Source organism: Stylophora pistillata, chromosome 9, assembly GCF_964205215.1.
Source record: "Stylophora pistillata chromosome 9, jaStyPist1.2, whole genome shotgun sequence".
NCBI classification, from domain to species: Eukaryota; Metazoa; Cnidaria; class Anthozoa; order Scleractinia; family Pocilloporidae; genus Stylophora; species Stylophora pistillata.
In genome coordinates, this window is record NC_142527.1 from 29,768,777 (window position 1) to 29,786,338 (window position 17,562).

At 40.2% G+C, this 17,562-nt stretch overlaps 2 protein-coding genes and 1 long non-coding RNA gene across 3 annotated transcripts; 1 reads left to right on the forward strand and 2 right to left on the reverse strand.

Moving 5' to 3' along the window:
- Positions 1–1,636: 1,636 nt before the first annotated feature.
- Positions 1,637–4,863, reverse strand: LOC111338854 (uncharacterized). The gene is made up of 2 exons (XM_088733550.1): positions 4,741–4,863; positions 1,637–2,457 (listed from the first exon to the last, which is right to left on the reverse strand). The coding sequence occupies exon 2, from the start codon at positions 2,448–2,450 to the stop codon at positions 1,767–1,769; it is 684 nt and encodes a 227-aa protein (XP_088589676.1). The 5' UTR covers positions 2,451–2,457; positions 4,741–4,863; the 3' UTR covers positions 1,637–1,766.
- Positions 4,864–11,269: 6,406 nt separating this feature from the next.
- On the forward strand, positions 11,270–13,860 carry LOC148724230 (uncharacterized). Its single transcript, XR_015991854.1, has 2 exons — positions 11,270–11,716; positions 13,230–13,860. It is a non-coding gene; the product is annotated as an uncharacterized LOC148724230 (long non-coding RNA).
- Positions 12,206–14,668, reverse strand: LOC111339423 (uncharacterized). Its single transcript, XM_022946082.2, has 2 exons — positions 14,107–14,668; positions 12,206–13,571 (listed from the first exon to the last, which is right to left on the reverse strand). Exons 1-2 carry the CDS (start codon positions 14,666–14,668, stop codon positions 13,129–13,131), a joined length of 1,005 nt encoding a protein of 334 aa, XP_022801817.2. The 3' UTR covers positions 12,206–13,128.
- Between the last annotated feature and the right edge of the window lie 2,894 nt (positions 14,669–17,562).

Below are 17,562 nucleotides of genomic sequence, written 5' to 3' on the forward strand. Positions count from 1 at the left end.
TTTGGCAGATAAAGGAGGGACTGATTTTGATTCTTCAGAATATACGTGCAATCTGCATGACCGACAAGCCTAGTTATTATCATATGCATGGCCGTGTTAATTGACCTTGACATTGTAACCGGAACTAATCGTAACCCGCCTTTCAAGCGATCATGATCTGGTTTAATGACTTTGATCAATCAATCATTGTTTATTTGTTCCGGCCGCTCATAATTTGAGCTGTAGCACGTATTTGCAATGGGTTAAAGTTGCTATTGCGGGTGCTGCTCATCATTCATTTACAAAGGACACAGAGTTTGAACAGAAAAAGACAACATGTATAGGATGTGAAATAAGATCAAATATGGCGTATTGCAAACTCTGGGACGTCTCTTAGCTGAAAAGTCCTGGGGCTGGTTTATTATGAACCCACTTTAAGCAATCGCCCTTTTGAATAACCTTAGTATTGTCTGGAGTTAGCTATTTAAAGAAATATGTGTTTAAATCTCACGTAGCTTAATAATTTTCTGGTATTTAAACAAGTTGGCATAAAAAAACAGTATTTGATGAGCCGTTTTGCGACATTTGCCAGCAGTAGCGCTATATGTCATCAGAGTTAATAGAGGGAACCATTAACTCTGGTGTCATACAAATTGTGACATTTTTTTTTATTCAGGCGTTATTCAGCAGCTTTATACTTGCCCCTTACTCCTTTCACGTTTCAAATGGTGCCTTTTACTAAGTGATGTCGGGAGTTGGCCAAAGAGTCATTTTTTGTACATCTACATGGGTCGGAGAGTTGATGAAACTAGCTGGAGCACCCGGCAATGTCATGATCAACTGAGGAATTGTCTTAATTTTATTTGTGCGTCAGTCAGCAGCGATGAGCATGCGCACTAAATCGGTATTATGACGAAATGTTATACATATTATGTCGATGGAGATTTTTTTCTAACCAACAGCACGTGCACCATGCAAGGGAAATGGCTATTGGTGTGATAAATTTAGATATGATTATACTACACCATAAGTGGGTGTAAATGTCTAGGTTTACAAATTAAAGTTGATCTCTTTATTTATCTCGATCGGTCTTTTTTTTTATTTCTTGTACATAATGATATGACGAGGAACTGGTGGATAAAACACAGAACATGTCAGTTATAAAAAAGGAAGCAAGGTTAAAACTGTTTCTCGTAATCCTACATATATATTTTGTCAACAGATTTCTTCGCATTTGTACAAAGTTTTTCTTGTCTTTTCTTTCTTTCTTTTTTTCCTTTTTTTTTTTTTGCGCAGTTTTGATTTTCTGTATTCGAATCATAGGGCCAGCTCGTGTTTACGTCTCGTGGTTTCAGCATGATTTGCCAGAGCACGTGATCATGGATAATTTGTCACGTGAGCGATGAGTATGGAGCAAACTCTTGATCAAATGCCGGCCGGGAAATGAAATGATGAAATCTGAGTGCTGGACGAGCCAATGACAATAATAATGATGATAATGATATTGATGATAACAAAAATGTTTAATGAGGGAACTAAACTGGCCTGTCGTTGAGTCGGTTTTCAGTGGGACCCTTAACGTAATGTGTAAATTTGCCATTTATTATTTCGCGATCGTAAGCCCCTCCCATAAATAGAAAATGCAAACAGTTTTACGTAATTTTACACCACTTTAATGAGTTAATGACATACTCAAAATGCTGATACAAAAAAAAATGATCCTCACACATTCTCTAAGGAGTAGAGAGTAGAGTACTCATAAGGAGTAGCAAGGCGTGACAGCTTGCTCAATAGGAACATAAGACGCGGACGAAGGCATGCTTATTTCTTTGACGATAGGCATTGCTAGCAAAGCGAATGCCCCTTCCGGGCTCCAGCTCATTGGTTGCACGAACCACCAAGCCGTAGTTTGGTACACCGCCACTCCAGCTCTTGACCGCGTTTGTGATGTCGAACTCCACAAAGCCGGCAGGACGCCAAGGAAAGATTGTGACCGGGGTGCACTCTTGTGGAGGTACCTCTGCATCTCTACCATCCAGAGCCAGCCATGGCGCGGACCAGTAAGCTCTGGATAGGCGCTTTCTTTGCGTTGCCTCTCTCTCCTTCCAGTATTTTTTAACCAAGTGCACCTCCAAATAACGGGGAATGAAAGGAGTTCTTCTGATAGAATGCCAGCTGGCCTTGTGGGCGTAGACATAGTACAAGTACATTTTGGCATGTTTGATCTTGTTCGACGGACAGGTACTTGGAAGGTCTTCAAACTGAACCAGAGAGCGCTTGTTGGGATATTGTGGGTGCTTCGATACCAAAAGGTACCACAAGTAATTATAGTTCCGTCTTGACGATTCAAGGGCGACGTCTTGTACTACCTTTAGGGTGTAAAGGTTGCCAGCACCAGTGTCATACTTTGATACACCTTGCGCAGCAGGCGCGATTAGCGCCATCATCAGAAAAACTTCCACTCCAATCATGATTTCGCTGAAAAAAGATGTAAACTCGTTAAACCCATACGCCTTTCTACAAAATTAGGAAACGCAAAGGTATCTAAAATAATAAAGAAACAAACGAGTTTTAAAATTGTCCTCAGCCGTTTTCAGTCCGTTTCGAGCGAAAACACTGGGGAACGTGAAAATTTGGCGACGCACTTTTAAGTTAAAAGTTTAACTTAAAAGTTTTAGATATCAACCATCTCTTTTGCCGACACAGAAAATCTTAATCCTAGCGCGGGCGATGCCACATTTTTCATTATTTCAGGCTCTTTTCGAAATTTAAAGTAAAACGTTTCTGTTAAAGTGCTACTGAAACGAAATTTTCGTATCTGAAATATTTGCTTTAACCTGTAGTTTTGAATATGCTGGTCATCATGAGATAATTTTCTTTGGCCAAAAAGAAGCGAAAGATATCTTTTTTAACCGTTCAAATCAAACATTTTACACAAATCCATGTCCGGGCCCTGGTGCCGAGCCAAATGGATTGATGACGTCACTGGTTGTGTTCACTCCGATAGCGTGGTTTATTTCACTCTCTGTTTGTTTGTATTCGTGGGCGAAGGAGACGGCAGATATCGAAATTTTGTGAAGTGAATCTTCTTCTGAACGAAGCGAAGTTGTCTCCAGTAGCGAAGAGGAAGATGGTGGCGTAAAATGGGGTTGACAGGCCTACACGACTCCCAAGCGTGTGTTTAGAGTAGCCTATTCAAAGTTTAGTCCTCACGAGGATGTCTTTGAGCGACCACCCTCTCTTGTAAGATACGAGCGGCGGATTTTGTAAAGTTCGTTCAGTAGTGGTTGTGCTTCTATTAAATGCCAGTTTTTCATGAGAATTTGCCTTATGTGTGGCACTGAGTACGCACATCAGGGATTGCGTCTTTTTCGAATCGTTCGCCTTCGTAGATGTAAAGCTATTTTTTTGACTGTCTCGATCGTTAAGTTGTCTTGATTGCTTTCAGCTTATCTAGATTAGCGCCACGCGCGCTGATTCGATCGTTCTACAGTTCTTAGTGTTCAGTGTTCCAGCCATTTTGGCTCGTTTTCTTTTCTTTATTTCGGTATGAAAACGACCGATTTCACGTTCATAGAAGCACATGATCGCCTTTACTGTTTCTTGCTCTGCGTTATTAAGGATTTGCTTTATCTCATTTTTGAAATCCTCGTCTGCTCTTATTTTGGCCCTCGCCCTATATTGTAGGGGTTCTGGGCATGTTCTGCAAGGCATTTGGCACAGAGGGATTTGTTCGTTATCCTCAGACTTGCCGAGTAGATCATCTTGAGTGGCGGTGTCGTATGAGGCTTCCATGTTTTCTTCATTCTCTGAATGGCATTGCTTTGGCCCGGGGCGTTTAGTAGCCCATCTGCCGTTATAATATCTTTCGAAATTTCCTGTAGATGGTCAGGCAAGACCGCGGTTTCGATCCTAATCTTGTGGATCTCGTCAGTTGCCAATTAACTAAATAGACTCGTAGAGATTCGTTCTCGGTATCAGTCGGGAATTTTGCTCCCTATCCAGGCGAACCTCTCGCAGATAGCCAAGATGCCGATGTGGCCGCCGATAAAGAAGACTAGGATGGCATTTTGCCCGAAATCCTCTTTTCCGGCCTCCCAACATGCAAGCCACACTCCATGCTTTTACCCTTCTTTCACAGAAGTACACAACCAGTGACGTCACAGGGCTGTTTTGGCCGCGCCAAGATGGCCGCCAGTTTTGATCTCAGCTGGTCAACTTCGAATGGTTAAAAATGTACCTTCGGCTATGCGTTGGCCCAAAAAAAGTACACAGCGTTTGCAAATAACCTTCAAACTCTATTATTTTGCAAAAATCTCGGATATGAAAATTACGTTTCAGTAGCACTTTAAAGACTGAAAGAAATTAAACCCCAGAGAATGTTAGAATTCGTTAGCTGCTCTTTTTGCATCAAATTTTAAAATGAAGCTGGAGCTGCCGATAACTTTGAATGCATGAGAAGGTAGCAGTCTTCACTCCATATAAACAGAAAATAGGCGTCACTGAATGAAATAATTTGAATATATCAACAAAGTTGAAATGGCAAATTGGCCACCATTACGATTATAAAAGCTGACTTTTCGAGCGTTAGCCCTTCGTCGGAGCGAATAGGGGAATTGTAGGTTGTGTGTGCTTTTAAAGGCAGAAAAAGGAGATACTTTGATTGGCAATCAAAGTATCTCGAAGAAAAATAATCACTATTGGCTTACGATGGACAAAATGAAAGAAGTAATCGGAGATAAAGCCACATCCGAATCATACCTGGCTGTGAATATGTTTTCTAGCTCTGCGTTCTGCTTGATTCCAAAAGATATCCGTTCTGCAAAGTTCTTCTTCAAAACATTTCTCTATAACTGAAGGAAGATTACAAACCATTCAAAGAATATAAAAACATGTTATTTTCTTGTCTGACACAACAATGAAATAATAGTTATTCAAATTTTCCAACTGTCAAATTTAAACAAAAGAACGTTTTTTATCAATGACATATTTTCTTGAGGGCACTGACGAATCTCTTTGTAGCCAATTTCAGGTCAGTTCTAGCTCCGGGATCTGTTCCAATACATGTTCATAGGTCTCGATAGAAGCTTTCTGTACCTGACATTACCAAAAGTTATCTTGAAATTTATATATTCACAGGCTTGGTCTAAGAAAGGGGACAAATGTGCCTTACCGGTTAATCGATTGGACGTTTTTGACTTTGTTAATAAACTGTACACAAAAATTAAGACGATTTAGTTTCTGAGACTAGAAAGATGTTACAAAGGATATTTAGTACGAATATTTAAAACTGGTTTCCAGCCTACGTTGGTAAAAATACCACAGGAAGCCCTGATAACAGTTTATTTGAATAAATATATTCAGAATCTTTTCAAAAGAAAAAAATAAACATCTCAGACGGAATTAATGTTGTCTAATCGATCCGCGCCAGAAATACTTCTCTTCCATTTGTTTTCATCGCTTAAAACGTGTTCATGATCGGTAAGAATGGAAACCATTAACTTCGATAAAACATCGAGCTAATTTAGATGAAAACTCTAACATTTTTGTGGTTGTTGTTGTATGAATGCCTCCATCGTCCGTGTCGTTTCAAATATCGTGAGATGGGAGCAAAATGGCGATCACTCATGACCGAGCATACCTGGGTGCGATTATAAAGGTTATAATTTTTCATTCTAGACGATCGCCTGCATTGCTCGTTACTACTTATTAGTATATGGCTGTGTCTCGCAAGGACTTAGAATAAACATTGTAAAGGACTTAGATGAACAAGGACTTAGATGAACATTGTAAAGGCGCCAACATGGCTGCCACGTTTTCTGGAGCTCTTCGCCTATTTACCATTTTTGGTTTTCTTTTCGTTTTGAATGCTGCCCAAGAATCCTACAATTGTCACTTTAGGGGGGCTGAAAGTCCTTGGCTTTTCAAACATATTTTATCCAAGTTCACTACTCTTAAATTTAGAGTTCGCCAGCCGGTGGTGTTGTGGGTCGTCCATGGTCTAACCTTGCTTGCGGTACCGGAGAAATATATCACGCTAGATATCACTATAGATATGGACGTCGAGTCACAACCGGGTCCAGAGACAGACAGGAGTTTCGGAGGAGTTAATAAGAACTACCCGATGTTAATGCGAACCAAGCCAGCGTCTTTGAAATGCTCTGAACTCTTGTCTCTCCGAAACAAAGCTTTCAAGCCATCTCCGGCCGTTCTATCTCAGTTCAAGTCACTCGGCATTCTGAAGTACCGTAGGCAACATAGTGCTCGAATTTCACGATCCACCTCAACCAAGAAAATCCCGGTGATGCAAGGCCGCCGTTTCGTCAAGGCTGAAGGTCAGAAAGTGGATCAGAGTAACTTAATTAACATTCCGCTTGTCAACACAACTGACAAGACATCCACCTCTAAATCAAAGGGTTTCGCTGTCCCAAAATGTTTGTTTACGAACATTTGTGGTTTGTCGAAAACAAAAAGTCGTGTACGAGCACCTGTGGCGCTTGTGGCTGACCTGAGATCTCAGGACATTGATGTGTGTATTGTCAGTGAAACTCGTCTTTCCACTAATATGCCGGACGCCGTGGTGAATATCCCAAATTACAATGTGTTCAGGCGGGACAGAGGTTAGGGCAGACTTGGACAAAAGGAAAAAAGGGGGTGTTGCGGTCTATGTGAGAGACAGTCTTAAAGTCTTGGATGTCTATCGGTCCAATTTATATGAGTTTATTGCTTTAACAGTGCAGTTGCCGTCCGATCACATTATGCTAATTTGCGGCCTGTATAATCCTCTCAAGCATAGCTACCGGGATCTCGACTTAATTAATTATATAATATCTTTCGTGGACCTTGTTTTGAATAAACACCCAGAAGCGGCTATTGTCTGTGGTGGCGATGTAAATCGTTTGGATATGCAAGAATTTAAGGCTTTGTCTGGCTGGGATTTCGTGGTTGATTTTCCCACGCGGGGTAACGCGTGCTTGGATAACTGTATGACCAACCGAGCGGATCTGTTCGGTCAAGCATATCCCATACATATGCTTATTAAGACAGACCATGAAGGCTTTGTTTTACCGGCGGGATTAAAACTTAAACCTGTGCGCCGCAAAGTTCTTGTGCGGAACTGTAGGGAACATCGGAAACAGTCATTTTATATGGCACTCACTACACTGGACTGGAGTGACGTCCTCAATGCGGTGGACATAAACAAGGCGGTCGAGGTGCTTGAGGTAAAGATTCGTGCAGTGATGAATAAGTTTAAGGCGCAAAAATCTGTACGCATGTCATCGCGTGACCCAGTTTGGATGTCCCCATTAGTCAAGTGTATGCTGAGGACTAAGTCCCATATATCTTTAAACAACAAGGAACGTCTGTCTTTATTCAATAAGCGAATTTCTGAGCTGATAACCGAGAACAGAAGAAAACTGGCTGCCATTGGTAGCGGTGAGTCGTGGAAGGGCGTGGACGCCCTATCGCAGCGTCGCAAGTCATCGTTGATAAATTTGGACAAGAACTCTCTAGTTCGTCTGAACGATTACTTCGCCAACCTGTGCTATGATGACACTTACGTTAGACCTAGTGATATGGATATCCCGGACAGTGTAAAGCCCCCGAAAATATCTGAGCGGTGTGTGTGGAATACCTTAGTTCATGTAAAGAAAACGGCAACGGGACCAGACGACCTCCCGTACTGGATCTGGAAAGACTGTGCTGAGCTACTCACACCAATCGTCACTCACGTTTGGAATCTGTCGCTGTCTACTCATACATGGCCAGACTCCTGGAAAAGGGCAAATGTTAATCCTCTCCCCAAAGTGAACATGCCTATAGAGGACTCAGACTACCGTGGTATTAATGTTACTCCCGTTATTGCCCGGTTGTTCGAGAAGGTCGTGTATCGTACACAAGCACAGTCAGTCATTGAGAACAACCTGAGCCACACCCAATTTGCATATAGACAGGCGGGTAGTTGCACAAATGCTTTGCTCGCTATCCAGCACCAGACATACAAGTATTTAGATAGTAGTGACTGTAGCGCAGTGCGAATTTTTACCATGGACTTCAGTAAGGCTTTCGATTCTGTGAACCATGCTATTTTGTCTGCCAAACTGAAACAGCTACCTCTAAATCCGTACATTATCAATTGGTATCATAGTTTCCTCTATGCAAGACAACAACGTGTTGTTAGTTATAATTTTTTAGGACAGTGGAAATCTGTCAATAGAGGAACCACACAAGGTAGTGTAAGCGGACCGTATCTTTTTAATATATTTTTGAACGATTTGGAGATTTTTTTTAATGGTTGCCCTGTGCTTTTTAAATATGCCGATGATTCCACTATTCTTTCGCCTATCACTAGGAATAGTGACCCGTCTGCCGACTTAGTAGGACAGTTCTTAACATGGTGTAAAGACAATAGAATGGTCTGCAACCCTTGAAAATGTAAAGAGCTGGTTGTTAGAAAGAAAAATCATAATGTACTCTACTCTCCAATTAATAATATTCCCCAATGTAATAGCTTCGTTTTACTAGGAGTAACTTTACAGGGTGACGGAAAATTTGATGAGCATGTAAGAACTAAGCTTGTCAAAGCAAACAAGTGTTTACACGTCCTAAGAACATTGAGAAAGGAACATTACTCTCACGCAGAGATTTATCATCTTTTTATATCCATTTTTTGGCTAATTTTAACTATGCACTTTCAGTCAATGGGGCATCTGAGTCCGATCTTACGGTTGTACAAAATTTTTTAGACCGATGTCATAAACGCGGTTTTATCTCATTTCCAGTTTTTATCAAGAACCTTTTAAACAAACAAGACCGAAACATTTTGAAGAAACTAAAATCAACGGATTGCCACCCCCTGAAAGACATCATTCCTGTCCAAAAGACATATGTACACAATCTTGGGAAAAAAGGCTGCGCGCGCCCGAAAATTAATACACAGCGCTTTATGAACACCTTTGTAAATAGGTTGATATTTAAGCTCCATTTATTGTAATGACATACTTTTTAATTCATAATATGTATGTAGATTTCTGTAGTCTTTCCAAATACATTGTAACATAAGATATGTAGTTTTATCTTATGATGGAATAAAGACTTTATAATTATCATATTATTATTATTACTGGGAACTACCGAATTCGCGAATTTGATTGGCTGAAATCAATATTGAAAGCGGTCTAGATTTTCCCATCTAGACCTGCATCTAGAAAAAAAAGGTACAAAGAATATAAAAAATTGGCATATAAGACACAGCCACATAATAAACATCTTATTAACCGAGCTAGGTCGGTCTGTATGGGAGAATCTTGACCTCGGTCGCTGGTACAGACCTAACTGCGTTTGGTCTGTACTGGCGACCTCGGTCAAGATTCTCCCATACAGACCTCCCGCTCGGTTAATAAGAACTAAGTAGTCGTCAATACAGTGTTTCTATCTTATTACAGGAAAATAATGATCGCGTTGACTGACAAAGAAAAATTTACGTTATACAACATTAATGCGAATTTTCCTAAAGTTAGGTTTTCATACATCAAATTAACAAAAAATTTTCGAAAACAATGTGCGCTTAACTTTGTTTTACGCGAATTTACCACGATACAAACGTCTCAATAGATATATCTTAAGGAAAAAAAACAGCAGCTTTTCCAGTCATTTTTAGCTCATTCTTAAAGGCATATATCAAAAAGTGTTTTGCTTGCTCGTTCCTCGACACTTCTTTAAATGGCCGCCTCTGACATTGGACGCCTCTCTCTACCGACTCTCGAACAACATACTCCACTGACTCTCGGAACTCCCCCTCTGTTAACTCCTGAGTGGCCCCCTCATCCGATTTATCAACAGTCCTCGTCCGAGCTTGACTCTCAGTGCTTTCTTCGTTAAAACTAGCCACTATTAACTGCATTTTACAAGCAAAGTTTGAATTAAAAACGCGTTTTCCTAGCACCCATAGCAGAGGGTAGAGATGAAAACGCCGGACCAATTTCCCAGTTTTAACTGAGCTGGGGCGGATCTAGGGGAGGTTCGGGTGGTTTGGTCGAACCCCCTAAATTTTCCCTCAGAACGCTGGAAATCATATCTCTGAAGACTTAATTTTCAAAATCTGCCGGGGGAGCATGCCCTCGGATTCTCCGAACCCTCCTTGACTAAATCCTTAACCCGCCCTTGATGAGTTAAAACTCATCAAAACTATACTTATTTTAGTTTGCATAACCACCTCCTGGTTAGCTCAATTGGTAGCGCACTGGACTGTTGTGCGGGAGGTCGAGGGTTCAAGCCCCGGCCGGAACAACACTCCGGGTCTTAAAATAACTGAGGAGAATTTGCTACCTCTCTATGATATCAAGAAATGGTTAGATATTCAAGTGTTCTCCTGCAAGGTTAGGGGTAGGAGACGATAATTTTCCACGCACCAGATTACTGTGTGATGGATGTCCTCCTCTGGTGTTGTGAGGGCGAGAAGTTCATTAGCTTCTAGCTATTAAGTGATATCCTCTATAAGTAAAGCTTTTATGGTCCCTGAGAGAAAAGAAGGGGGAAGAGCGCGTTAGCACTTATGAAATCTTCCACCACCAATATGTGGGGATAAAATAACACTATATGCTCTAAGGGGGTATTACGTAAGTGCTCCTTTATGGAAACAAGAATCCTTCGCACCCTCCCCCATGTGATAAATAATGACAGGTCCCCTTAATATTCTCTACCCTGTTCCCAGAGGTTCTCTTCTCTCTAAAAAAAAGATAAATAAATCTCTTCTCTCGACTGCTCGCTGCTTTGCAGCTCTTTGTCGGCGCTTGTCGCCGATTTTTCTAGGGAGAAGAGATTTTTCCTATGTTTTTTAGAGAGAAGAGAACCTCTGGGACTAGGGTAGATATTGCCTTGCCGGTCTCCTATAATTATAGGTGTGGTGTGTACCCTGAATAGTTTAATTTAGTGTATTTAAATCCCCAAATTTTGCAAAATTTGCAATCTTTTTCATCTCTCTTAGGACCCAGTTAAAAATAGTTTCTGTAACTTTTTCCCTGTTCATTCAAAAGATTGTAATTGTTGGATTAGAGGAAATAAAAAAAATAATAGGGATAGGAACGTGTGAAGGATGAACTTACTACAAAATGCAATAGGTAGACACCTAGGATCGATTCTCGGATAAGTAAATCGCTACCCTCGATTCGATCCTAGATACCTGCGTAAAATCGGTATTATTGATTAGCGTCCCCCGGGGAAGACTTGAAATCGGACCACGAGATCCAACATTCAGCATTCAACCCGGTGGGCCACTGTTGTGCCCGATTATGGTAGGGTAGAAAATTAGTATTTAATCTAAGAATGGGTGCAAATGCTCCTGCTATATGATTGGTCCAGACGCTAATACAAAGTGTTCGATGTGTCAAAAATCTTCTGAATGACATCCCCTTCTGAGATGCAAAACTTTGTAAGGATTACCACGAAAACAAATCTTACCAAGGCGAAATTGTGATGATTTTATTTGGCCTAGGATTCGATTGACCGATATCAAGACCCGGAGGATCGCTACCCGCGATAAAAGCGAGGCGGAAGCAACGTAGAAGACGTAAATCCCAACAACCCTCTTGAGCTCGAGCAGCTGTACCGTAACGTAAGTTTGGACTCTCGTGAATTTTTCAAGACAGTAAAGAGAGGAGCCAACTAAGCCGAGAAGAAAACAGGGATATAATGAATATCATGCAAGTAAAACGGCTCGAGCACTAACATGGCAGAAGTAAGTCTACTTTTTCAGCTAGAGTAACGCAAGCTCGCACAAATACTCCTATTTCTCCTTAGAAACTTGTGATTATGTTTCTTATTTTCTTTCTTACAAAGAAAGCTACACTTGGTCAATTGACAAGCCTTTAAATTGTAACATTTAGATCGGGAAAGTTGTAAATTTTGTTGCCAATTTAAAGGCCAATGTTCCTGACTCAGGGATGATCAGTCGGAAGTTTATGTCTCGTTTTGAAAACGATATAATGTAAATTTTTCAAATGATATCGTCAGTTCATTAATCTCTAAAGGTTCAAATAAAGCTTGGTCAATGCCCAAATAGGTATCCATCATCAATTATTGTTTACATGGTATCCAGTCAAAACGCCACCGGTGGCGAATTGATTTCGAGCGGTGGCAAGTTTTGTGGTGCGAGTTTCTTGTGGTGGCAAATTGACCGTGAACCGTTTATATTAATTCATCGTTCATCAATTACCATATTCAAAACTTTTGATCTATGAGCATCAACTGGCCTGTCACTTTAATGCTGGAGACCTTCCACTTTTTCAACTCAAATATAAAGAGACCTCCTCAGCGAAAGATACAAAAATACTTGTACTCTCCTTCCATGTTGAGAAGACAACTGAACTATTGTGTTGAGTATATGATATGCAGATGCACTCTAACATTTTTAATTTGTTGGCCTGTTAGCAAGTTACCCTCTGCAAGTAGAGAACAATGTTGCCAACTGACTCACAAACATCATCTTACCAGTCAAGAATTTTAAAAAAAGACCAGGGAATTTAAGTGTAAGTCTTAAATTTTTCACTAATTATAACTTAATGGCACATGGGTGCCTGTAGCAAAGTTCACAACAGAAATCTTGATATGCAAAGGGTGCATTAAAATTTTAGCCCTCTACTAGGAGAAAATTAGAGTTTTTAACACCAAGCTCTTAGTAATGTGGTATGTGAACTCAATTTGTCTTCAACTGGTGTATAATAAATCATTATTCCAAATCACTATGGTCACAATCATTATACTTCATCAACCTCTGTTATTCATATTTTTACATTGAAACAGTTAGATTGCATATTTTTAAGTTTTCAGACCTCATTCCTAGAGTTTTGCTCAAAGCTGGTCAATGTTTCACCTTTTTAGGTCTATAACAGCATTTCTAAACCACTTGATTCAAAAGTCAGTTTCCTGTGTGAATTTTTTGTGGGATTATCTCTGAAGCAGCCATGGTGTTTTTATTCTGATTGAAAAAATGAGTCCCATTTACTAATAATCAATGATTGACTGTCCCTTCCTTTTGAAGGTGAAAGTAAATGCAGTCTGAATTTTAACTACCCTTTAAGTGCTTATTTGAGTTTATGCAGAGATAGAAATGTCTTGAAACATCCTTAGTCAAAGCACAACGGCAGTTCATTATATTTCATGCCAGTTAAATGATGTATCCAATCCTTCATATTCAATGAATTTCTTGCGTTTGATAGTTTCTATCATCCAATGACCATATTTGTACACAGGGGTACCCACTGGGGGAGCCTTGAGAACTGGTGACCTGTTTATGTCAGTGTGGTAACTGGGTTCCATAAAGAAAGGCACAGAGTAACGGTCAACTCCAATATCCACAACACGATGACGTGTAGCCTTTAAATGACCTCCACAAAATTGCACCAAGAGATCACCAATATTAACCACCAAAATGCCAGGTTTGGGCTCAACTGCCATCCACTCACCATCTTCTCCAATGACTTCCAGGCCTCCATTGTTGAATGTTTCCAAAAGAGTAATCAAACCTGTGTCATGGTGATCGTCGCATGTCAGAATCTTACCATCATTTGATATACAAGTGTTGGGAATGCTGTCTGCAGAGAGAAATTATTTCTTGTTAGAATCTTTAAACCAAACACTGGTGACAAAAATTAGTATGACCTTTTGATCTTAGGAAATTTTAGAAAATTGTAACAAAGTTAATTTTCCCTTGGTAATCAATTTTTCTATGGTAATAGTCTGTAGTGTAACCACAGCTATTATACAAATTTGTATAACAGAATAATATTGCCTCATCTGTATAAAATGGTACCTTCCCCTTCTTGTAAGGATACCATTAGGTTTTATCTCCCTAAAGTGTAAAGAATTTTTTTGTAACCTATTCACTCTTGATATCTCATTTGTTAGTACTCCATATTTACTCTCTACCATACAACCTTCTTGATGCTAGTCGGGAGAATTTGTTACTCGATCAAGAAGTAATTCTCTAATTGATGTTTTTCTTAATTCTCATCACTTGACTGCTTGGTATCGTATTGATATTATGGAGAGAAATTCTGTCCTGGTCTTTCATGGGAGTTAAAGAGTTAAAACCGTCGAGTTAACATTTCAGTCTTTAACTAGGCATACCTCCGCGCGGGGGATAATGTAGAAGTCTGAGAGTTGACAAAGGCTTCTTTACGATCATATCATCAAAACAGTGCTCATCAAAACCCAAACCAAGAGCCAGGAGACGAATCAAGTCAACAGCTGCTTGGTGCATCGATCTGAAATAAGATGTTACGATTTCCTTGAACGGAATGGCTTCTTCAATCGGCCACTGAGGGTTTTCATACAGCCTGTTACCATTCAGTATGTCGGGGTCGTCAGATGGTAGCGTCACGCCGCATTCGAAAGCTTCTTTATGGCTCGAATTGTTTGGGTCTTCTCCGGTTGGAAAATATCCCCTATACACGTTTTTGCAGTTTTTATTCCACCTCTTCCTTGTTACTTCAAATTTCTTTTCCAGCGGCTGAGTAAAGAACCACTTACACGCCTCTAACAGACCATCGGGATTAACTCCTTCGACATTCTGGAGGAGCAGAAAGCCAATGGTACTCGTGGCTTTAACGAGATCTTTGGCAAACGCTTCACGATCAGCCTTTGCCCTTGTCATATCCATAAGTGGTAAATTAGCTAGTTTTGTCTCCATTTCTTCCGGCGGGAAGGTGCTGAGAGGGTTCGCTCGAATGCAATGATTTCGGAAAACGTTTAGGCATGTTCCAAAATCGATGACTTACCCGGGTCTACTTAGGTCAAAGATTTGCACCCGAGCCTGGAAGGGTGGCGACTGGGGTTGACCTAGCCTTTTTTTCCCCAATTGAAAGGACCTGTAACAATTTTTATTATTAGACAAAGCTGACCGAACTTAATGAACTTCACGTCCACATTCGTAAACATCATCTTTTGTTCGTACTACACGAACTACTACTACTACTATTACTACTACTGCTACTCCTTGATGATCGTTTGAAAGCAGCAACTCTGTGCAACCTACCGAGCACTTATTATTTCCCCTTGGAAATTTGATAAAAATCGGTTTGCAGAACATTGCTAAAGAAGTTGACTGCGTTCTTCTGGAACAAGTGCACTGTCGTTACCGAGGTTGGATGGGAAAATGTCGATATTTACACTAAGCATTGTTAAGGTAATTCCTCCGAAATAAAAGTTCTGAAGATAATAATCTCTTGAAGTTGTCGAACGCCGGATTTTTTCTTGAAACTTCGTCCAGCGAGAAGACGTTAAGGCCGGGTTCAGTTCGAATGCAGCGGTTTGTTATTGTGCATCGGTTAAGTCATGCAGATACTTACCCGGGTCTCCCCGTGTCTACCCGGGGTAAAGTCAAGCGCCTGAACCAGGCAGGTTGTGGTTAGGGTTGCCTTATCCGGGTCGACTAAACGTTCATTTTTGTGACTCCTGCGTCCTAGTAGGCAAAGCCGCTATGTTACGGGAGTGGTTGGGTGAGTGATGGTATTAACACTTCTTTGATCTTTTTACGTAAAATAACAATGGGACAGTTTGCCCCGCAAATAGCTAGAAAGCTATAATCGTGGCGGGGCCGAAGACAAGTGCCTGAATAACATAAATCGTCTAGTATCTTGGGACAAGGAGTCGTTATTTGCACAGTCACAGAGTCACACAGAAAAAGATAAGAAGACATTTAAACCATTAGAAGGTGTATCTATATACCTACTTTTTTAATGATCATGGGGATTTGAATGATAGTTATCTTCTTTTTCTAAGATATCCAGTTTTTGGGAGATCCGTTATACAGCTTGATATCTTATTCCACAGCTTTGCTCCGATCCGAGAGAGGGAATTGTTTTGTATTTCTAGTCTCGAACTTTTAACATAAACATTTCCATACGTAAACGATCGTGTACCGTATGAATGAATATTAGATGTTTTCTGAAATAGATTTAGTATGTTTGCTGGGGCTTTATCATTATTGATATCGTGCAACAATGGAGTTCCGAACCAATTTTGACCCGACGTTCTCTCCCTTTTTGATTTCTGGCTTCTATCAACAAGGGCTACCATCTAACTTATACAACTTCTATTCTTTTCAATGCTATAAAAATTGTGAGTATCAGTAGCCACATGAAATTTAAGACTGCCTATTTTTCTCAGTTGAAAGGACTGTTAAATAAAATAAATAAATAGTCTTTGTTTCACTGATAAAATTCATATCAAGTGTTACATATAAATTGAAATGGGCTAAAATATGTATTAATTACTTACAGCTAAGTTAGGCTTAAAATTAAGTCTGTTAATAAAAGAATTTTTAAAACGCTCAGTATTGCAAAGTGGATATATTGGCTTAACTTGCCTAAGCCTACGGGTAGCAGAGTTAATCCTGGGAAGGGAGTGGTGCAATGGATGATGTTCCCACGCGCTTAATTTTTTGAAGATACCTATATCAGACTTATCTAAGCAATTGATAATAGAAACCGGAGAAGGCGTGTATCTACGTTTGTAACAACGATCCAGGAAGCATTGTATGGTAGTAAGTTCTGGTGGAGATGAACCATATACTGATATTCCGTACGTAAGTTTAGGCAGAACCAGAGCGCTGAATAATTTATTCAACTGTGCCTGACAATAACCCTCTCTCCTAAGAGTTCGTAATATATAGGCATTTATTAGCTGCGGCCAACTTATTCGTGATGTGAATAGAGAACCTACAATTTTCTTGAAATATAACCCCCAAAGTACATAGATGTGAATGTTGGGGGATATTCTTTACTGTGTCTAATACATTCTTGTAGCCCCTCTTTCGGAAAACCATTTCTTTACATTTAGAGAAATTACATTTAATGGAATTATCGATTGACCATTCTGTAAAGTTATTAACTACATGAGCAGCAGTATTATTATCACTATCACCCTTCCAAACCGGAATGATTAGAGTGGAGTCATCTGCATATTGTCATCTGTTAACTAAATTGTCAGCAAATACTGAGTACCAGGCGAAGCTAATCGAACTGACTGAACTCCGCGCGCGCACAAACATATCCGCAAATTTATCCGATAGTTAGGCGGACTGACCATTTCAGCTCAAAGCTGGTTTAAATGAGGTCTGTATGAACAATAACAAGGCCAGATCACAACATCGGAAGCTACGTTCCATGCTCTTTGCGGGAAGTAAGTGGCTTCTTTTACGTCCCCTTCAAACAAGTACAAAGAAGATGTTGGAGACAGGACCAACGGCTTATCGTCCTCCTCCGAAAAGACTAGAATGTCTAACCATTTGCCGATGTCATAGCAAAGGCAGCACAGTCACCTCGCACCTCACTTATTTTAAGACCCTGAGTGTTGGTCCGGTCTGGGGCTTGAACTCTCGACCTCCAGCACAGCAGTTCGGCGCTCTACAGCGTGAGCTGACTAAGCGCGATTTTACTAACATTTAACTTCTTCTTAAAAGGAAATACCATGTCAATTAAGACGAAGCTATCTTTCATATACTTCTAATAGGCAGTATATACTTATCAGGTCTTCTACAAAAAAAATCAGGTGATTACTTTGTTCATCGACTTTACAGACCCC

What these genes read in the sequence shown, in the direction of transcription:
- LOC111338854 (XM_088733550.1), bottom strand. Translation starts at nt 2,450, where the DNA reads ATGATTGGAGTGGAAGTTTTTCTGATGATGGCGCTAATCGCGCCTGCT.
- LOC111339423 (XM_022946082.2), bottom strand. Translation starts at nt 14,668, where the DNA reads ATGGAGACAAAACTAGCTAATTTACCACTTATGGATATGACAAGGGCA. An exon ending in ACATTATCCCCCGCGCGGAG is followed by an intron (nt 13,572 to 14,106) that starts GTATGCCTAGTT and finishes TTCTCTCTGCAG; the next exon opens with ACAGCATTCCCAACACTTGT.